The following is a 22,054-nucleotide window of genomic DNA, read 5'->3' on the forward strand; positions in this document are numbered from 1 at the left end:
GAGAGAAGAGGAAGGAGTAAGCCCCCATTCAAACCCAGATGGCTTTATGTGTTGTCATCTTCAATCTGAACGCAGTAAATAAATACAGATGTAGGACAAGCAACAGCTCACTGATGCCACAGTGAATTTTTCCAGAGCTATTAAGTGAAGAGATTTGCATAGTGACCTTGAAGTAGAGCCCCTTACCCAAAGAGCCCATACCAGCAAGACTCACTCCCAGTTCTTGGCAGAGCTCAGCAAACAGAAACTGTGCCAGTGCCTCACCACCCCCATCATAAAAACTTTCTTCCTTATTCCTAGTCTGGATCACCGCTCTTTTAGTTTAAACCATTATCCCATGTCCTGTCACAACCCCTTGTTCCTATCCTGCTAAAATGTCTGCCCCCTATCGTTTTCATATTCTTCTTTTCAGGTACTTGACTCCCAAGTCTAACCCTGAAGTCTGCACTACAGAAAAGGAGAGCCATGCAGCTCACAATAAAGACCAAGCAACCAATCAGCTGAGCAGGAAATGCTGGGAACATGCCCCTCTCCAGAGCTTACACACTTGACCCATGGCTTCAGGCAGATCTCCCTCCACTGAGAGCCCAGAATCCACCCCAGAGAGCTGTTTCTGATGCTACACTTAGAGTGCAAAGATAATGCAGTATGTTACTGGCATCAACACCAGCAATCTTTATCCCACCTAAAGAACAGTTCAAGACTCTGCTCAGGCTGACGGCAAGCAAATGCTACTCCTCACACTCTAAATAAGGACTCTCTTTGGAATTGTGCAGTTGCATGAACAAGTTTTGTAGCATTAGAAAAAAAACTAAATTGTGAGGAGCACTACTTTATAGACAGCTCTGTGAGCCCCCTGATTAAAATCCAGAAGCATCCAAGTTCACAAAGGCAATACATCACACAAGACACCTGGTCCCTAGTTTCAGAGCCTCCTGGAAAAGCCAGATTCACTGAACTGAAATTTAGTCTAAGCTTCCATCCCTTTCAGAGCTGACCTATGAAAGGTTATGCACGGGAGAACAGTGCTGTGGCCAAAATAACCAATACAACCTGTACTTGCCACGTGTTCTTGCCAACCTTCAGGAACAAAACTGCTGCTGCCAGCAGAACAATTCACTCTGCCACAGCCTCCTCATAAAGAGTCCTCTATAAAGGCAAAAACAGGTGGCAAAAGCAGGTCACATACAGGCTGCAGGTACATACCTCAATCGGGCAGTCTTTGAAACTCTTCAGAAGTGGAACCAGATGCTCTCAGGCCTTTCCCATTGATTCCCTGTCTGAAGCATGCTCTGGTCCCTCCTGATCCTGCAGTGCTTATGCACCTCCTGAACTAACTTAATTTAGTTTTACGGCTGGAGAACTGTAACATCAGCTGTTTTGCACTTTTACAGACTAAAAACCAGACATTTAGAAACAGATTAATTTGTCTTTATTCACTCAAAACTCCTCAAATCTTGCATTTTCTGCAGTATAAAAGAAATAAAAATGTTTACTTACAAATCAAGTTATAGCAAGCAGAACCACAAGTGGATAGCTACAATATAAAAATATGCAGTATTTCCAGACACTGCCTACAAGTGAACAAACATTAGGATATTAAATATTCTTCCCCTAAAATTCCAAGTATCAAATAGATACCTCCATAAGGTTCAAGTCACTCAACCAAGATCAACCACAAGTTAGATCAGTGCTCCTGTAGAAAATGTGTGAGCCTGCTGATACACAGATTACAGCCCACCAGATCTGGAACAAGTGCTGGAAAAGACCTTCTTGGCTACATTCCTTGTAAAGGTGAGGACACTACACAAGGAAGTAATTTTCCTGCACAAAAGAGACTGAACTCAACAGCAGAAGACTACAACATAATGTTTCCCCAGCTGAGTGCTGATATCTAAGAGGAAGAAAAACATGTTCTACTGTATTTAGGCTTTAGACTAATTCAGATTAAATACATTTTAATGTATTTAAAAATGGAAAAAATATAACCAATATTCAGGGCATTCTTAACTAATTTTATGGGGTTGTTTCAAAACTCACAAGATCAAGAAGGTCTCAGACAATTCATGACAATATGTTCTCTCCTGTCAGCTCTAAACAATGTAGTTACACACTTATTTGGGGGTGGGAGGAAAACAAGAACGTACTTCTTACATTCCCCATCCTCTCATCATTTATGAAAGCCACAAAAATAAAAGTTGACTTTTTTTCACACTATCAAATACACATTCAAACCCCCCCTCCTCCCCCCAAACCAGGAAGCTTCTCATACACTGACAGTTCTCTCCAATGACTTGCACCCCTGAAGTTTTCAGAGACAATCCAAAGAAAGCATTAGCCATCTTGCTGCTGAATGAAAGGGTTTGGAATAGCTTCCATTCCATCCTGTGGACAAATCAGAACCACAGAAGTCCCTCTGCAAACCACAAGTCCCAGCTGACGTGTGTCTTCTGTTAATTTGAATTGATCATCTGGATCTAAAAAGCAGAGATCCACGGTTAGAACAGAAAAGTAAGAAAAAGAAACCAAATTCCATCAACTGCAAAAGGCACAGACATGCATGTTCTTTCCTGGAATAACTGCTTTGTTTTATGAACACATGAACTATACAGGTGATGCAGCAGTGACATCTGATGTTTTCAAGACCTTTCTGACAGTGAGCAATACAGTTTGTATGCAACAAAAAGCAGAACACATTTATTAAAGAATTCAAAGGCCCTTTCATTCATCTAACCAGTAGTATACATGCAAGTGATTAAAAAAAAGCTCTTGATTCCATTTCAAATGTCATTACAGACAAACACTTGGGGATCAATGTCAATCAGAAAAAGACCCTGACTTGTAAATGCACTAGGGAAGAGAGCACCGGTCCATTCCCAGACCAGGCCAAACAGGGCTGAATCAGGACAGACAAACACTTACAAATCAGCCAGTTCTATCTTCCATGAGATCGCTCTGTATTCAATAAAAATGAACACCACATTTTAAAACTCCCTTTTAAAGAGAACTCAATGCTTCAGGTATTTCCTTTTAAGGAGGTAAGAGAATACTCTCCAAAAACACTGTCCTATCAAATGGTACATTTTGTTTCAGAGAGGAGAAAGAGACACACTGCTTTAGTCAAGCTTTAGAAGACAAGAGTGGCCAGTAAGATAACTAGAGAGGAGCTCAAACAAGGACTACCAACAATGTTCTATCACAGGGAATGTGCTTAATCTAACTTCTGCTGTAGAATCATAGAATGGTTTGTAGGGGAAAGGACCTTTAAAGGTCATCTAGTACAGCCCCCCAGCAATGAGCACAGACATCTTTAATTAGCCCCAGTTGCTCGGAGTCCCACCTTTGAATGCTCCCAAGGATGGGGCACATACTACCTCTCCAAGCAACTTGTCCCAGTGTTTTTATCATGATCATTATAAAAAAAAACCCCTTCCTTATATCTAAATCAACCCTATTTCAGTTTAAACCCATTACCACTTGCCCTGTCACAACAGGGCCTGCTGAAGCATTCATCCTGTCATTTTCCTTTATGTCCCTTTAAAGTACTGAAAGACCACAATAACATCTCGTAAGAGCCTTCTCCTCTCCAGGTGAACATCCCCAGCTCTCCCAGCCTGGCTCCAGAGGAGAGGGGCCCCAGCCCTTGAAGCATCTCCATGGCCTCCTCTGGACTCACTCCAGCAGCTCCACGTCTGTCTGATGTTGTTCCCCAGGACTGGAGGCAGCTCTGCAGGTGGGGTCTCACCTGAGGGAGGCAGAGGAGCAGAATCCCCTCCCTGGGATGAAACCCCCATCCCTGCTAGGCATGCAGCCCAGGATACAGCTGGCTTTGTGAGCTGCAAGCACATTGTCCAGCCTCTCATCCACTGGCATGTCCAAGTCTCAGCAGGGCTGCTCTCCATCTGTTCATCCCCCAGCCTGCATTTATACCAGGGATTGTCCCAAACCAGGAGCAGGACCTTGTACTTGGGTCTTGTTGAATCTCATGAGGTTCCTGTGGGCCCACGTCAAAAACTTCTCCAGGTTCCCCTGGAGGGCCCTGTCCTTCAGGTGTGTCACCTGCAGACTGAAGGTGAACTTGATCCCATTATCTATGTCACTGATGACCACTAAACAGTACTGGTCCCCACAGAGATCTCTGAGGGACACCCCTTGTCACTGATGTTCATGATGACATTAAGCCATTGACTCTGGACCATCCAACCAATTCCACATTCACCAAACAGTCCACCCATCAATCCATCTCTTTTCAATTCAGAGAGAGGGATGTTGTGAGGGACTATATCAAAGGCTTTACAGAAGTACAGATAAAAGACATCTGTAATCCCTTTCCTTGTCCACTGATGGAGTCACTCCATCATAGAAGGCCACTGGGTTGGTCAGACAGGATTTTCCCTTGGTAAAGCTGGTAAAGCTATGGTGGATGTCTCAATTCACCTCCCTGTCCTCCATATCCCTTAGCAGACCTCCAGGGAAGATCTGTTCCATGATCTTCCCAAGCACAAGAGGTGAGGCTGACAGGACAGTAGTTCCCAGGCTCCTTTCTACCCTTTTGAAAAATGGGTTCAATGTTTCCCTCTTTCCCATCATCTGACTGCTATCACTTTTTAAATGTTTTAGAGTAGCCTGGGAACTACATCGGCCAATTCCCTCAGGACGTTCGGATGCACGTTGTCAGGTCCCATAGACCTGTCACCCCATCTCTTTCTTTACAACATAGTTATCCCAAGCACGCTGCAATTTGGGTGATGTTAATCTACAGTTTCTGCTTATTCACTCACAGAGCTGTAAGATTTCTGTTAAGAAAACCACTCAGGGAGGGGAAGCTTTCCAAAGGCTGTATGTTGCTTACCTCGCATATACTCAATGGTGCCATCCAGCACAAGGTTCAGAAGAGGGTCAAATCCTTTCAAGACACCACTTGCTGTTGAAGACCACACAGAAAACAATGATTAGGACCAAAATAAGGTATACAGCAACATAAGACTGCATGAAAGGTACATTCAGTTCTCCAGCGCTGTTCCCTCCTTCAGGCAAGACCAAGCAAATGAGACCAGAGATACTAAAGAGTGTCCTCTTTCTCAACGGCAAGTACACAAAAGCTGGTCTACATTGTGCCAATTAAAACTTACAGACTTTTCAATCAATTCTTCAAAATGTTCTTCAAGACACTGACATTTCTGCTTTCAGCCAATTTCAAGGGCATTTTAATAATCTTTCTGCATAACAAGTCAGTACAAGTCACGCAAAAAAAAAAAAAAAAAAAAAAAAAAAAAAAAAGCAACCCCAAAACGGAATACATATCCTAAATGAAAGGTTATGGTTAAAAATTAAGCAAGACCATATTTTAAGTTCTTTCCTCAGAAACACCATGTTCCAGCTGCCCTCCTTGCACATCATCTCTTTAGCTTAAGCACTGCATCACGGGAAGGCACTACAGATAAACCAGCACTTTGTCCTAATGCAGGACATGATTCCACAAGACTAGTCACTAAATATATCACGAAATTACACAGAGCGACTTCCCAGTTTGAAAAATACACTTATCAGTAAGGAGTGCAGGAGTCCAAGAACTTCCAAACCCTCATAAGCATTAGGTCCCAGTGGAGGTTTAAAATGCAGCACATGGTTAACTCAGACAAACAAGAGCCGGCGGGTGGCACCAACCGCATTGGGATTATCTTCCCAGCTGGGAAGGGACGGAGATGGAAAGGCATGGTGGCATATATTACACCGTGAACTCCGGGCATGCTTACCATGCCAAGAGATGAAAGGCACGACAGTTGCATTAATTGTTACATCCATAAATGTTTCTTTGTTGCTTTAAGTGCACCCTTGCAATGCAAAAAAAAAAACAAAACAAAACAAAACAACCCAGCCAAAATAAGGCCCTTCAAGACAACGAATAAAAGCATAGATGAGCCATAAAGATAAAAGCGCACCCAGGAGATTAATGGAAAAGTTAAAGAGAAAAGCTTCACAGCGTAACTGCAACCACTAGTAAGTAACAGCACCCGCGACTCCTCGCCTTCCCTTGAAGGGAAGCAGCGTGAGCAGGAGGGCAAAGCCGACAGGCGCTGGCTGAGGGGAAAACGCTGAAAAGCAGAAGAGATTCGTGCTGCAGCCACGCGCCGGGCTCACCTTCCCGCCCGCCCTGGAACTTCACCCGGATGGTCTTGTCGATGTACTTGGAGAGGTCCAAGATGCTCTCCTTCTTCTTCTTCTCCTTATCCTACGGCAGAGCACAGACGGCCCAGTTAAAGCGCGCTCTCCGCGGGGACACAGCCCCGGAGCACTCCTGCGGGATCCCGCGGCGGCGGGACGGGCACGGGCACGGGGACGGGGCACGGGGCACGGGCACGGGCACCGGCACCGGCACCGGCACCGGCACCGGCACCGGCACCGGCACCGGCACCGGCACGCAGCCACAGAACCCAAGCCACCCCACTCCTCACCGCCATCTTCCCCGCGCCGCCGCCGCCGCCGCCGCTCGCCATTTCATTCGGCGCCGCCAGAAGTGACGTCGCGCCCCGGCGGAGCCCGTTGGCGGCTCGGGGCAGCGGGGCGGGACGTCCGGGGCGGGCTCTGGGTACCCGGTGCGGAAGGGCCCGGCCCGGCCCAGGTCGGAACAAAGCGGCGGCGGCGCGGCGGGCCCGGCATGGCGGCGCGGCCGGCCCGGCTCCGCCTCTGGCTGCTCCTGCATCTGCTGCCGCAGGTCAGTGGCTGTGCCGGGCCGCGCGGGCACCCTGGCTGAGGGCGGAGAGCGGCCCCGGGCGTAGCCGGGCCCGGGCGGGCTGTGCGGTGAGTCCGTGCCCGCAGCCGCCTCCCGCGGGCGGGAGCGGTCCGGGCGCCCGGAGGTGCTGCAGCCGGGGCCCCGCAGCGGGCCGTGGCCGAGCCGTGGCCGCAGGAAGGCAGCGGAACGCATCGGGCTGCCGGCCCTGCCCTCCGTGATTTGGCAGTGTTGATGTATCTGTGGGTTTGGGGCTTTTGGGGACTTTTTTGTTCTTTCCATAGTAAACAGCGTTTTCCTCGTAGTTCTTAAAACCTCGGGTCCCCGTGGGCCCAGCCCAGCATCCGCGCCAGGCAGCCCCGAGGAGGGGAGCCCAGCCGAGCCCCCGGGTCCCATCCCCGCAGGGACGACTCTGGGCTTATCCCGACTGACAGACTCCCTATGAGGAAGGATTCAGCAGAAAAGAAGGGATTTCTGCTGACCCTGACCCTATAGTCTGTCTTGAGTCTTGTACTGTCGTTACTAAAATATTAATTAGTTTTGTGGGATACGTTTCTAAGGGTGTGACGAACTAGGCGTGTAATCCTGATACAGGGGAGAGTGGATTTCTAGCAATTGCATTGCATGGTACATAGCTTTTGCATTTAAAGTGGTGGTTTGTGTTCTGAAAATTTTGAAAGGTCATTTAAACTTCTTGCCTGTTTATTAGGTAATTTGCAGCTATGTCTTCTTGAATATTGTTGATGTAACATCTTAACATGGCACTCTAAGTTTTCCTTCTTCTCCATCTGTCTCCTTACTGATTCCTTGCCAATATTTTTTAGTTACAGAGTGGTCTGGTTGCCAGCTAACTTCTTTATTTCTGCATCATCCTCTTTTTTCATCCATCATCTTTTTCTGCATTGTCTCTTCATTATGCCCTTGCATGCCCTGTGCATTTTGTCATCTCCACTGATGCTTCACAGGGACTGGTAAGCCCCACAAATTAATAAGATGCAAGAACAAGTCAAAGACTGGCATAGAGTCAGTTTGATCCATCAGTTTGGAGAAGGTGAGCACATGTCAGTGCAGAAGGACAGCAGGTGAGATAGTCCACTGGTGGGTACTTGGAGGTCTTGCCTCCAGCTCCATGCACTGCAGCACATTCCTGTCTGTAAGCGTTTGGTATATCTGTGTGGTGGAAGTGTTAATGTGCTTGAGTAAGCTTGGGCAGACTGGCCAGGATGCTGAAACAGTCCTACTGCTGCAGTGAAAAATGGATGTGCTCTGTGCTGCCAATATGTTTCTGTTAGCCAAGCTGGCTTTTTAAAAACCTGCTTGAATACCTTGTACTGTGTATTACTTCTGCATCTCTTGTGCTTGCACTTGTTGGGATGGTTTTGGGTAGTACACCCTCCTTACTGTGAGGCAGAGAGGAGTGCTCTGCTGCACTTGTCCTGTTGTGGTACTCCCATGACTGATGGCTGGAGTTACTCCGGGGGGCAGAGCTGACAGCTGTTGTCAGGAGCTGCTGTGTGCCTTTGCTGTGCACCAGCTGTACTCATTATCAGTGCCTTACTCTTGCCTTAATGGTCATGAGCATATACCTTTGTCTCCCTTCTTGAAACAGGATAATAGAAATTTTTTCTTTGTTTGTTTTCCCTGGAGCAAGAGGAGGTAGTGTCCACATTTGCTTCTATGTTCTGATTTAGGGAGAAGGATCAGCTTGGCTACTGAAGCATGGCTCTTCCAAATCTGGGTCCTCATCTGGGAACACTTAAAGAGGGGTGAGATCTTATAGATCCAAGTACAATCTGCACTCAGATCTTGCTTTGGTATTTGAGTTCTCACATTTCATTTAACTTCCCTGGCATTGTTACCTCTCAGTTGTCCTGTAACAGCAGCAGATACACATGAGCCCTTGGCTAGTGACGAACATAGTAACGTGATCTGCAGTGAGTGCGTTGCATCTAGCTCGTCTTCACTATAGCAGCTTTCAGCAGAATATATTGAAATGAAGTGATGGATTTGTGCTTTAAATCAGGGCTCATACTCTATGGTATGGGTCCAAAGAATTGAAAAGACTGAAATTCTGCATTAAGGTTGTGGCTGACAATTTATTCTCCTAGAATTACTGCATTATGAGTATGTAGCTCTCTGCACTGCACAGTGTTTGTTGAAGGAGTGTTTTATTTGTGTGCAGCTTTGCTGCCTGCTGTTGCTGGTCTCCAGATGGATCAGTGCAATTAATGGGAAAGAATGACTCCAGCTCCTGGGAACTCTCACATGGTACTTACTGTAAGAGTAGGATAGCTCATTCGTTCCTTCTTCAAAGAACACAGCTCCCAGTGTCTGTGAAATCCCTCTGAGATTTGGGTGACCAGGTCAGTTAGTAGAGCTACTGAAAGTGGAAAAGGTATATGGGACATCCAGGTGAGTGTGGGGCCAGAGGCAGGGAGGAACAAACAAGGCAGACATTAGGTTGGCTCAGTCACACACAATGAAGTTTCTTGATATATGGGTGAGCTGAATTCTTCATCTCCACCTTCTTCCATCATTTAACTTGCAAGTCCCAGTGCTTGCCTCTGAACTGCATTAATTCACCTAAATAAACTTGCACAGCAAAAAAACTGGGGAGTATTCTGCTCTTTTATGCATTAATCTGTGGAAGGCCCTGATGAGGTTCAGAGCCAACAAGTATGCCCTTCTAATATCACAAACATTAGATTAGCTTGTTTGCCTGTTAAACTCTGCCCTCAGATTTTACATTTCTGTTGTGTGAAAACCTTTTCCAGTTTTGCAGCTTTATAGAAAACACTTCCTTTTGTGTTAATTATACATTACTGTGTGCTTTTTAAGCCATAGGATCAGTAAGAAGCAAGTATTATAATATACCTTATTGTCACAGCAGCTGTTGTTTTTCTGTGTTTGAAAAAGGCTGGACTTGATACCCAAACACTTGGAAAAGAGCCTTTGGGGTTGTAGGAACATTGTATAGGATCTGCACAGGAGAGGACATCTTCTCCTGGGTTAATCTAGGATATGAAGTGGTCTCTAGGATTTAAGATCATCATAAATGTTGCCACCATGCCAGTGCATCAGCAGCACTGCTTTGAACTTTTGTTGTCTCATACTTACTGACATGAATAAAAGCAAAACTGGAAGCATCAAAGTGGATAAGAACAAACTACTTGTGGCTGTTAACAGATTTCAGAACTATGCTTTGATTCTAAGTGATAATAGCTTTGTAAAAATGTCTGTTAATCCACATTATCCACAGATTATATTCTCCACAGAGTTTCTAAAACTCTGTGTTCCCTCTTCTGCTTTTAGCCCTGCTCATATTGCCTTTAATTCATTCCTCTCATGCTTGATTTTTATTTGGCTTTTGGCACACAAATCCACATAGCTTCTAAAATGTTTTGAGCACTTCACATTAGGAACCTTTTACTCCCTTAATATTTCTTTGAAGAACATCCATTAAATAGCTCAGAAAGCAAAATTGTGTGTAAATGTCTCCTGGGTGCCTTTTAGGAATTATTCCTGAGTTCCAGTAACGGTTATCTCCACGGAAATGTAGCAACACACCCTGTACTTACTCTCATTTTAAAGATGTGTGCCATATATCTTATAGATGTAAAACTTCTAACTGTACAGCTTGATTGTTTCCCAAATGCATAAAGCTGTTCAATTACAGGAGTTAGCTCCTGCAAAACTGCCTGAAGATTTTGGAGAGAGTTGTACATGTAATACTCAAAACTAAGATACTCCATGTTTGGTTTGCTTATCTAAGCCCAGTCAGACCATGTACAATAAGCAGGGAACATTCTTTTGTTCTTGTCTTTTGTGTGTGACTGTATTTGCATCTCTGTTGCTTCTTACTCTTGGAAGTCAAATTCAAGGTAATAAGTACGGGTTACTCTTCTAAATTACTTCTTCTGTTGAAAGTAGTTCAGGTGCTATGGTTGGATGCCTGAGATATGAGTTAACAAGTCCACTACGGCAGGGAGTTGGAGTTCTTGTTTCCTCACAGCATATGCACAATAGTGTCTCCCTTTCTCCACAGATATCTTGGAAATTTGCACTGTGCTCAAGTGGCTTTAATCTGCACTGAGCTGATCAGTGTGGCCTCCCGTATCAGCATGCTTCAGGACAAATGTCATTGGTTCTAGAGGATTTAGTTAACACTAATGTTATGAAAAAGGGAAAAAGTTGCTGCATGAATTAACAAAGACCATTTATATGCAGAAGAGCGAAATATAAAGATCTCTACCTCCTATATATTTTTACAATGATGTTTCTTTACTGCTTTGCTGGCATCTTGCAGCAGAATGCCATCATTGCTTCTGAGCACACTGTGTGTGTTAAAGAGCAATTTTACAATGTGAGGGGTGAAACATGGGCACAGGTTGTCCAGAGAGGTGATGGGTGCCCCATCCCTGAAAGTGTTCAAGGCCAGGTTGCACAGGGTTTGGTCTACTTGAAGGTTTCCCAGCCCATTGCCAGGGGTTTGGACAAGGTGACCTTTAAAGGTCCCTTCCAACCCAAACAATTCTGTGATTCTTAAAAGTGTTCCAAAAAACATATTTTTACCACAAGTGTCTCCTAGGGGTGCATGGTAACTTCTGTGTAGTAGTTGAAATAAAGAGGGAGAAATAAGAGTGATGGATTCTTTTAATGGATTTTTGAACAAGCGTGTTAAGATATGACATTGTTGCTGACTCCAGTCATCTTTAGCATCTTGTTCCTCAGCTGCTGCATGAAGAAACAGATGTGTAAGGTGTATTTTTAAGAGTGTAACTGCATAATTATCAAATCACTGGTGTGTTTAGGTTATGAATGTTAAACTAGATGTTGACAAATTCGTTGACAACTTCCTAATTAGTAGCAGCAGTGATTAGGGATATGACATTACATTTCTCTCCAGAACAAAGTTTCATCAGTTCCAGTAGGCACAAAGGGATTTCCTTGGGGAAAGCTAAATCAGAGCAATAGAGCAATTAAACATGTCTTCAGTCAATGACTTCAGTTCTGTTTGAGTGCTGGACAGGAGAAAGAGAGAAGGAGGAATGGAAAGGAAGGAGTTGAGTGTGTGGATAGAGAAGAGTATGACACAAAGGGGGATGATAGAAACATGGTGGGGTGTGGGACTTGTTTGTTTGGTTTGAGGAGATTTTGATTGGTTGGTTGGTTTTGGTCTTTTTCAACTTGCTGCTGGTTGTGAACTGATGGTCTGTCCTCGTCCTGTGTCCTGGGGTCACTAATGAATGAGTGTTCCACCAGAAACCAAACGTGTGAGTAGTTCACATGAGAACCAGATCAATTATTGTACATGTTTTGGATGTTGTATGTATGTTTTTAAACAAACTTCCAAGTGCTAAGTGCTAGTAAGGATTAGGGAGTGTCCTCAATAAAATGGAGAAACTTCCCATTACAATAGGAAACAAATGCCCTGGGAACACAAAAATGATAATAGAATCCAGTTACATTAACAATGTTTGTATTCCTAAGGACTGGATTTCCAAATCACTGGGCTGAAATAGTATTTTGAGACAGCTACATTTAATATGTGGTCAATTTTTTCCTGACTATCTAATAGCTTGTATGAAGCTAAAATACACATATGCTTTGCATTTGCTCTCAGCATCATCCTTTTATAATCTGTTACCAGACAGCACTACTTGAACATTGAAATTGCTCTGTAAGAGCACTGTGAGGCTCCAAAGCAGCAACTGAAGATCAGCAAGACTCTCTTTCAAAAAGAAGCATTGATCTGGATTCATATAATTGAATTACATTTTAAAAGTTAGGTTTTGTCCTGCTTTCTGAGCTTTTTTTTTTTATCTTAATGTATTTTTATCTGAAGCATTAAAATCTTTTTGCAGGAGCTGGTCAGATCATAATCTGAAATTGAATTCTTAATGTGTTGATGTTCAAACCTGACCAGATGGTCACAGAATGCATATGAGCAGACTTTGCACTGAGGTGCTGATGTTCAGTATTTTGTATAAAGGAAAGACTTCTTAACTTAGACTTTTTCAGTGAGTGGAGATGGTGCCTGACAGTCCTCCCAGGACAGAGCCTGCAATCCCAGTGTTGCTGCCCTGAGGAGCACAGAAGTGTCCTGTAGAACTTGATGGCTTGTTGTTAAAGTGATGCTCTGTGTGCCTTCTCATTCCAGCGAGGACAAGAGCCTCTTGTCAGAGAGAGAAGCATTGCAAGCATTGCCACTCAGAAATGGCCAGGAGGATTTATTTCAGAGTCCTTAGAACAGTAAGAAGAGACCCCATTGTGTTTCTTCAACCATTTCCAAGATCAGGCAGGATTTACATTTATTTTGTCTCAGTTAATATGAGAATGAAGTCACCACTAATTAGAGTTAAAGAAAACCACCACTAGTGGTAGGGAAGTTGCACGTACTTCCACTGTTCGTTTGTCTTCCTACTTCCTGATTCCCTGGTTAAACATCTACTAGGACTTGGGATACAAGCAGACAACTGTACTTTATTTTGCAGGTTATGTACATGCATACATACATACATACATATATATGTATATATATAGTCTTGTAGGTGATTTTGGTTCAGCTTTTTGGGTGGAAGATGAGGAATATACCTAGTACTCACAAAACTGTGTCACTGTATGCAGGGAAGGGAAGGAGTAGACATTTAAAAAAACAGAGCTCATCATGAAGAATAAGATTTGTGAAAATGTCTGTGTTAAGGAAGCACAAGTACCTACTTGTGATGACCAGTCACCCTATGCAAGCCCCCAGATCTTTCAGTTTTGCTGAGAAATGGCCTGGTACAATCTGACATAACCAAAATAACAAGGAAATTGCTGTGTTTGCTGTGTGGTTTTGGGGTTTTTTTGCAGGGATGAGAAGCTGAAAATATTTGTGTTAAAATCAGTGCATCTTGCAGTTAGATCTAGTGTGAGCAGTTCACTGAACAAGCAGGTTACATACTGTGTACCACAACTGACATGTCTAAAACTGGTAGATTTGCTGCATGTTACTGCATGTTACTGCATGTTACTGCATGTTACTATGTTTATTTTTGCTGTAGTCCTTGTTCTCTTTCTCCATGTTACTGCAGGATCTGGGTTCTGTTATCTCAGTTTCCAGGAGTTCTTCAGGAGAATTCTAACATGTACATGATGCAAACAATAGCTAATCTCCTTATAAAAATGAACATGACATTCTGTGGGTATGGAATATCTCTGTTAATCATGTGCCTGGTTGTGACCCCTTCCAACCTCTTGGGCATCTATTCACTGGGTGAGCAGAGTGAGAAACAGAGAAGGCCTTGACACTCTGCACACTGTTCAGCAATAGCTAAAACATTAGTTTGTTGTCAGCATTGTTTTGGGCACAAATCTAAAACACTGCACCATACCAGCTGCAATGAAGAAAATTAACTCCATCCCAGCCAGACCCAGGACAGGCCTTTAATTATAAATCTCAGATCTGTAATCTTCACTATGTATATTGCTGCAGATGTTGGAGTCTTGACAACAGTAATGACTGGTCACTGAAGCAGTGATGAGTAAATGCAGTAGGTAGACTTGGGAGTCAACATGCACTACCTAGGACAGAAGAGCTGCTGCTGCTGTGGGGTCTTGCCACATTTTCAGCAAAGGTATCCAGGGTTGAGTTTTGGAGTGATGTGAATCTAGATTTGATCGTTATTTCAGGCTGTACTTTCAGGATTTCAGGTGTCTTATTCACAGAATCATGGAATGATTTGACTGGAAAGGGACCTTAGAGATCATTTAGTTCCAGGCCCATGACATGGGGTGGGCTAGGCCAGGCTGTTCAAAGCCACATCCAACCTGGCCTTGAACACTTCCAGGCATCCAGGGGCAGTCCACTGCTCTGGTGAACCTGTGCCAGGGCCTCACCACCCTCACAACCAAGAATTTCTTCCCAATATCCCATCTATTCCTGCCCTCTGGCACTGGGAAGCCATTCCCTGGGTCCTGTCCCTCCATGCCTTGTCCCCAGTCCCTCTGCAGCTCTCCTGGAGCCCCTTTAGGCCCTGCAAGGGGCTCTGAGCTCTCCCTGGAGCCTTCTCCTCTCCAGGTGAGCACCCCCAGCTCTCCCAGCCTGGCTCCAGAGCAGAGGGGCTCCAGCTCTCAGAGCATCTCTGTGGCCTCCCCTGGAGTGGCTCCAGCAGCTCCATGTCCTCCTGATGTTGGGAGCCCCAGAGCTGAACACAGTACTCGAAGTCTCATATCTGCATAGTTCTGCATTATTCCAGCTTCTTTCCCTTGCTCTGGTTATATACATATGTATACCAGTCTAGTCTACGTTGTTTGAGGTTGACTTTTTGGTTTTTCGGGTTTTTTTTTTCCTTTAAAGACATCCAGTGTGGTTTCATTTGATTCTTTTACCAGTTGTGGTGTAGGAGGGAATCTGCCTAATGTATCTGAAGTCTTTCTTTGAAGCATGATGGAAATAATAACAAATTCCACTGTACTCCCTGCACAGATACAGAAACTTTGTAGACTCTCTTGTTTTTCTTTAAAAATACAAAGCAGGCCAGTCAACAGCAAGTTACTCTCATCACTTCTGATATTTTATGTAACCTAAAATTCTTGTGAAATTTTTGTTACATTTTCAGGTTTACTGTGAGTATGGGATGGTACATGTCCTTTCAGAGAAGGGGAGCAGCAAAGGAAAAGACTACTGTATTCTCTTCAACTCTCAGTGGGCCCATTTGCCACATGATCTGGGTAAAGCTGTAAGTACCTAGCTAACCAATGACAAAAGAATGTATAAAAATGCCTTTGTTACAAGGGAACTTCTAATTTCTTACTTCGATTAGTAGAATTTGAAGCAACTGCTTTGTTTGCTCTGCTTAGAAAATATTTTATCTGTTAAGATCTCTCTAGGCAGTGCTAGGATGGCAATATTAATTTTCAGACATTGTGCAGAGGTAATGACTGTTGCTGGTTCAAAACAAAAATCTTCCTTTTCAGTGATGTGATCAATGAAATTAAAATGGCACATACCTGGGCTTGCAAAGGAGTTTTTGTACATCAGCACCATACAAGAAGATACCACATGGCTTTTCTTATATGCTGAACTGTGGCCTTTAGTGTTTTCTCAGTGTCATGTGTAAGATTAAGTAGTCATAAACTGTGTCAAGCTTTTGCTGCATTATCTAAAGCTGTATGAGCTGAAAATTGAGTAAACTCTCCACTCTTTTCTGTGAGAAAAAGTTACTGTCACTGAATGATGAAATCAGCAAATGCACTTTGAATGAGCTACTAATAGGGGAAGATGTAGTTGACTGATACTTGGTTTATTTTATTCAGCCAGTTGAGTGCCCCACATAATTAACAGAGTTCCTTACCAATGTATGGGCAAGTCTCAGTTACTTCTGGTGGGTTTATCACAAGTGTAGATTAGTCCCTAGATTCATCAGTAGTTGCCTCTGCCTTGTATAGACTCAGCTGATAAACTCTTGCACTTGCCCTGACTGTGGAATGTGTAAAGCACATGCATGACTGACTGTAGTATTTATGAGAGCTGGGGACTGTACTGTAGACATCTTGTTTAAATCAGTCTCATAAAAATTCACTAGAGTTGTATCTCATAGCTCTGCAGGAGCCAATATAGTCTGGAATAGCTTGCACAGACACTTGGGTAGTGTATGCTATATCCCTTGCCTATCCCTGTCTCCTTCCTTGGTTCTTTCCTGCTTTTCCCTTCTTTCACATTCTCGCTCCTCCTCCCTCAGCACTCCAGAAGTACGGTTCATTAACTGAGGTGATGCAGTACACCACTCTGAGCTCACTCTGCATTTGTGTTGTGCTCTGATAGAGGGATAAGCTTACCTGAAACCTGGACAACCAGGAAGCGTGGGTAGGAGCATTTCACTGTCTCTAGAGGTCAGGTTGGAGACAGCAGTTTTTTGAATTAAGGTTGAAGCTACTGACAGCCTGACACTTCCCTTTCCCTCCTAAAACAGTAGAGTCCATTACACAGGTATGGTATATCGTGTACCTGTGGATTTCTAATACAAACTGTTCCATGTGTCATTTTTTCAGGTTAAAACTTTACTTTGACTCTTCTCAAACCTAACAGCTCACCTCAGCAGGGGCTGAGACTTGTTTCTCTTAGCACAGCTGGTTTGTTTGGGAGATAATTGCAGTTTTCAGGTAACTTGCAAATAGAGCTGGGCAAAGATACTGGTGGTTGTTTAGATATTGCAAGGAACAATTTGTGCCAGTGTTATTTCTAAAACCTTGAAGTGTCTTTGGGATGTTCCTGTTGAAACACACCAGATTAGATGTCTTTGGGTCTGAGGAGAGCCAAAACTAAGGAATTTGGGCTTGCAACATCTCTGGATCGCAAGTGGTGAGAGAAGTAGCTTAGAATCCAGTATTCAAGTACTTGGGATGCAGAATCTCAGCTCACTGGACACAGTAGGTTTCAACGTGGAAGTTTATTTTTTTTGCCTATGCTTTTGTACTTTTCCCCAGCCTGTGTTTTGGTTTCTAGCTGTTCATACCCTCCATCATCCCAGTCTGCCACTCTGCCGCCCCAAAAAAGATAAAACTTTGCTGTACTCCTCCCACATCCTGGCTGTGTGCATCAAAACAGCAATGATGTTGAAGAAAATAAATGCAAGTGGAGGTTGTATCCCAAATTTTATTACCAGCAGAATTCTGTACAATAAGGTGAAGCAAGGCAGAACCCTACATGATAGAGAAGGCAGCACTGTTTCAGCTTTCGTGTTGCTCTGAGAATACTCTACCACTCCAGTACTGGAAAGTTTTAAATCACTCTTTTGAGACTCTGGCTTCTGCTCTTGACTTCTTCTATCATTTTATGTTATATATATGTATTTAACTAATTTCTTTTTTTCAGTCACTCTTGCAACTGCAGGATCAGACAGCATCTGTTTTGTGTTCTCCTTCTGACGTACCTGATGGAGGATTTAATAATCAAATCCCCATGGTGATGCGAGGAAATTGCACCTTCTATGAGAAAGTGAGGCTTGCTCAGATAAATGGGGCTCGTGGGCTGCTGATTGTTAGTAGAGAGAGACTGGTAAGTTGCTTTTTATCTTTCTATGCTGATGATACTCCTCTGATGCCAGATATTGTCTTGTCTTTGTGTCCTGGGGTGACGTTATGAAGCCGCTTTATCCCTTACCCACCCTCTCAGTGCCCAAGGACGCTGTGCCTTCAGGATGCACCCAGGCCGAGTGCAGGGCGGTTCAACGGGGGCCCAAGGGCTCGGGGGGTCTGGGCAGGGCTGCTTTTCTGGGTTTCCTTTGTGTTTCAGCTAGCTGGGAAAATGTTCTGTTGGGTTTTTTTTCTTGTTCTTTTTTCCCTTTCCTTCCCCTTGCCTCGCTGCCTCCCTTCCCTCCTCGCGGGTCCGGGCAGCCTGCGGGGGCGGCCCCGGCTGCTCCGAGCCCACGTGTCTGTTCCCTCTCCGGGAATTTGCTGTATTTTGAGGGGCTTTTTAATCCTGTTCTACCCTGGGGTTTTGTTTGTATGTTAAGAAACTGTTTGGTTTGTTTTTCCCACTTTCACTCCTTGTGACCCATTTGTCTTATTGACCAGGAAAAGGGGAGGAACACTCATTCCGGAGTGTTTCCTCCTGAAGTTTTGTCTCAAAAATGGAGACACTTTGGTGCACATTGCTAGTATTTGATGTTCCTCTTTAAAAGAGTGTGTGTGTGTTCCTGCATGTACATACATTGCATGGTTATGTGTGGATCCGAAGGAAGAATGAATGAAACAAGAGGCACTCATTTAAGTAGGAAGAGTCTGCACAGAGCTCATGTGACACTCAAGTTAAGGGCTCAGAATTACCCTTATTCCAAATGAAATGCTAGAGTCAAAGGATGAGGTTGGTGTGTGACTCCATCATACTACCACACTGAATCTAGTGCTCTAGATTCAGCTGGAGCATCAATGGCATGTATTTTGTAAAATTAGTAGTTTTGAAAATAAAATCAGTAGGTTTGAGACCTGGTAAATACTAGAGGCACACATCAGTCGTAAAACTGTGACCCTAATAAGCAAAAGATACTGCTTGAGATTTGGTTGCTGCATTTTGCTGTTACAGTCTTACATTACTTTTGTTTTACTGGGAACAGGCATGTATTTTGACTTTTGAGTGTTTGCTGTCATTAAGTTCCCTTCTAGGATATTTTTCAAATTAGCAGGAACAGAACTTGCACCTTTAACCCTTTCAAAGGAGTAGAAGTATTTGCAGAAATAAATATATTCTTACCTGGTCTGAACTGTCTTTCAGGTTCCTCCTGGAGGTAATAGGAGTCAGTATGAAGAGATTGATATTCCTGTGGCTCTGCTTAGCTATACTGATATGTTAGATATTGGCAAGGTAAACTCGATACTAAAACCTCTCATTTATATTATCTCATGTAAACGAGTCACTGCTCAACAGTATTAAGTCCACCTTAAGAGCTTTGAATATGTAGAGTGTACTCATGAAGATGGTGTTATTGTGTTTTGGGAAAAAAAAATCAAATCTCTTGGAAGGTTATTTCTCATCTTTGGAATAAAATCAAAATACAGCCTGGTGCTGGGAATGAATGTTACTAATAGAAGAGCCAGTAGATGGCTCTTAAGTGTTTATAATAAAGCCTGATTCTGAGGTTGCTTAATGAAAATTAAATAAATGAACCTTTGCTAAGGAGGCTTTTTGGATGCCCTTCATAACTTTAATTTACCTCCACAGAGTTTTGGCAGCTCAGTGAAAGGAGCAATGTACGCACCAAATGAGCCTGTGCTGGACTACAACATGGTGATTATTTTTGTCATGGCTGTGGGGACTGTTGCAATTGGAGGCTACTGGGCAGGAAGCAGAGATGTGAAAAAGTGAGTAATTGAATGGAGTATAGCAGTTTTCCTGTATTTTTCACAGAAAAAAAAGTAGATGGTGTTTATGTAAGGATCACCTGGCAGCTCTGCTAGTGAGGTTAGGAGACTGTAGCCAGAATGGAAAAATGCTGATGTGAAGTTTGAAAGGCCCTGAGCCTTGCATTGGTTTGGTCACTGTAGGAAATCATTAGAGTATAAATAGCATGTAGAGCATTTTAGTATTTTGCCATGTCAAAAGACAAAACATTTGGAAAGCTCAGAAGGAAAATTATTAAGAAATAGGCTTCCTGTTTGGGCTTTTGCAAAAATTCACCACAAAAATACTTTGTAAAAAAATAACAAAATTTGCTTTTACTGGTATAGGGCAAACCAAATTGATTGGATGGCTAACATACGCTGATTTTGTTATCAAATTTTCAATGAAATTTTATTATTACTTTTTGCCAGCAACTGGGGTTGGGAGAAGGAGGTCATTGTGCCACACTTATTTCTAACATTTATTTTGTATACACAACCTGATTTAGGAATTTCTTCTGAAGTCAGCAAATTATTCTGTGTCAGCAAATTATTCTAGTTTTCAGGATTCAGTTGAGTTTTTAGTAAATGAAATAGTGCTCTAGATAAGTTAATGCAGCAGTTACTGGTTTATGCATTGTGTTATAGCTGATGTTCATGCATCCATGGAGAATGTGGTGTTCCACTGACTTGAGTCAAAGCAGGCAGTGGTGTTGTGACATGTTTTCAAGCCCTTGTGTTTTTCACTGAAGATTCAGTCTCCTTGTGTATCTTGTTGCAGAAGGAATGAACTGATGGTAGCCATGTTACTCTTTCAGGAGGTACATGAAGCACAAGCGTGATGATGGAGCAGAGAAACACGATGATGAAACAGTGGATGTGACTCCCATAATGATCTGTGTGTTTGTAGTGATGTGCTGCTCAATGCTCGTCCTCCTTTATTTCTTCTATGACCACTTAGGTACTCTTAAGGTTGTATTTATATTAATACATCTTCAATATCACAAGGCTGCCATCATTTAAAGAACATTTTATTTTGAAAATAATAATCAAACATCTCTCTTCTGTCATGTGTCTTCATCACAAAGTGATTTAAAATACTGTAAGAAAGCTCACTGAGTAGATTTCTAATCCTTCTTTTTGTGAGGTTGGTCGTAAAGCTTCTTGCAAACATTAAAGCCTGCTAAGTAGATACAGACTTAGTATCTTCCACTTTTTATTTTTGTTAAAGGTGTTCTCAGACCTATTCTTTCCTCTCTATTATTGTTCAATTTGAAGTCAAGATCAAGGATCAATTTTTTTATCTTTATAGATGATAATTTTCTATTGATCACTCATCAGATTGACAAAAGACGTGAGAGCCTAATGCACTGGAACTTCCATCTTCACATTTCTGAGGAAGTAGTGAAACATGCATCCCATCTATATTAATTCATTTTGCTACTTAGTGATTTTAATGTTCCCTTATAATGCTCCTGTATACTCATAAAGAGAAGATAAATGCTTTGCCATAGGTTGCCTTTGAAGCTTATGACTTACTTTAAGAAGATTAGGATAGGCATTTTGATTTGTTGAAGTAGGTATTGCATAAAGTACACCTGAGTAAAAGGAACTAGAATTAGATACTTAAAGAGCATGAATCTAATCAATCATTTGAAGTCTCTGAATTTACCTTTCACTGTTGAAATGTAAGCCTTATTTCTCATTTAGTCTTATTGGCTGTCTGTTCTTTATTCAGCCAGGATACAAAAAAAAGCATCTCTTGCCTTATCCTACTTGGACTTAATACTTCTTTTCCCTCAGTCTATGTTATAATAGGAATATTCTGCCTGGCTGCCTCGATTGGTCTTTACAGTTGTCTGTCTCCCTTTGTAAGAAGATTCCCCTTGGGAAAGTGTAGGTATGTGGCAACTTTCAAAATTTTAATTGGGAAACTTAGGTTTTTATACAGTTGGGTAGGTGTGGGGTTTAAAAAGTGGCTTCATGCTTCAAAATGTGATAAAGGAAGAAGGTATCTACATAGACAACTGAAGCTTTGGTGTGTTTCTTTTTCAGAATCCCAGACAACAACTTGCCTTACTTTCACAAGCGTCCCCAGGTCCGGATGTTGCTCTTGGCAGTATTTTGTATCTCTGTCAGTGTAGTCTGGGGAATCTTCAGAAATGAAGATCAGTAAGTATATGTTTTAGTTTCTGTGCTAAAAACTGTAATACGCTTTATAGTGTAAGTAACTGACATCCATAAAAGTCTACATGTATCCAGAATTTAGGAATGACAGGGAAAAAAGTAGAGACACACAGAAATTCACAGTTGTTCCTTATGTACTTCATCTTTTTCTTGTTCATTTAAATTACAGAAAACTGTCTCTTGTTAAGCTTGAATTTCTCTGAGTCCCAGTCAGTATTCTGATCTCTTTGACTTAAGACAGCTTTTCAGAAGTGATATGGAAAGTTGGACACAAGT

The 22,054-nt window shown here is 42.8% G+C and overlaps 2 protein-coding genes across 4 annotated transcripts in view; one reads left to right on the forward strand and one right to left on the reverse strand.

The window, feature by feature from the left end:
- Positions 1-1,409: 1,409 nt before the first annotated feature.
- LOC138102382 (U6 snRNA-associated Sm-like protein LSm7) lies at positions 1,410-6,553 on the reverse strand. The gene is made up of 4 exons (XM_069000088.1): positions 6,456-6,553; positions 6,142-6,232; positions 4,853-4,924; positions 1,410-2,477 (listed from the first exon to the last, which is right to left on the reverse strand). Exons 1-4 carry the CDS (start codon positions 6,495-6,497, stop codon positions 2,335-2,337), a joined length of 348 nt encoding a protein of 115 aa, XP_068856189.1. The 5' UTR covers positions 6,498-6,553; the 3' UTR covers positions 1,410-2,334.
- Positions 6,554-6,607: 54 nt separating this feature from the next.
- The window catches only part of LOC138102380 (signal peptide peptidase-like 2B), a 32,779-nt gene continuing 17,332 nt past the window's right edge, over positions 6,608-22,054 (forward strand). For 2 of the 3 annotated variants that reach the window (XM_069000083.1, XM_069000085.1), the window contains exons 1-8: positions 6,608-6,715; positions 15,334-15,453; positions 17,589-17,771; positions 18,987-19,076; positions 19,434-19,573; positions 20,410-20,552; positions 21,395-21,491; positions 21,647-21,763. In XM_069000083.1, the coding sequence (XP_068856184.1) occupies positions 6,659-6,715; positions 15,334-15,453; positions 17,589-17,771; positions 18,987-19,076; positions 19,434-19,573; positions 20,410-20,552; positions 21,395-21,491; positions 21,647-21,763 (947 nt within the window). In that variant the 5' untranslated portion in view covers positions 6,608-6,658. Of the gene's footprint in view, positions 6,716-6,779; positions 6,802-15,333; positions 15,454-17,588; positions 17,772-18,986; positions 19,077-19,433; positions 19,574-20,409; positions 20,553-21,394; positions 21,492-21,646; positions 21,764-22,054 lie in introns of those variants that run through there. The other variant, XM_069000084.1, reaches the window with a different exon arrangement.

This window comes from Aphelocoma coerulescens, unplaced genomic scaffold, assembly GCF_041296385.1.
Source record: "Aphelocoma coerulescens isolate FSJ_1873_10779 unplaced genomic scaffold, UR_Acoe_1.0 HiC_scaffold_73, whole genome shotgun sequence".
Classification (NCBI taxonomy): Eukaryota; Metazoa; Chordata; class Aves; order Passeriformes; family Corvidae; genus Aphelocoma; species Aphelocoma coerulescens.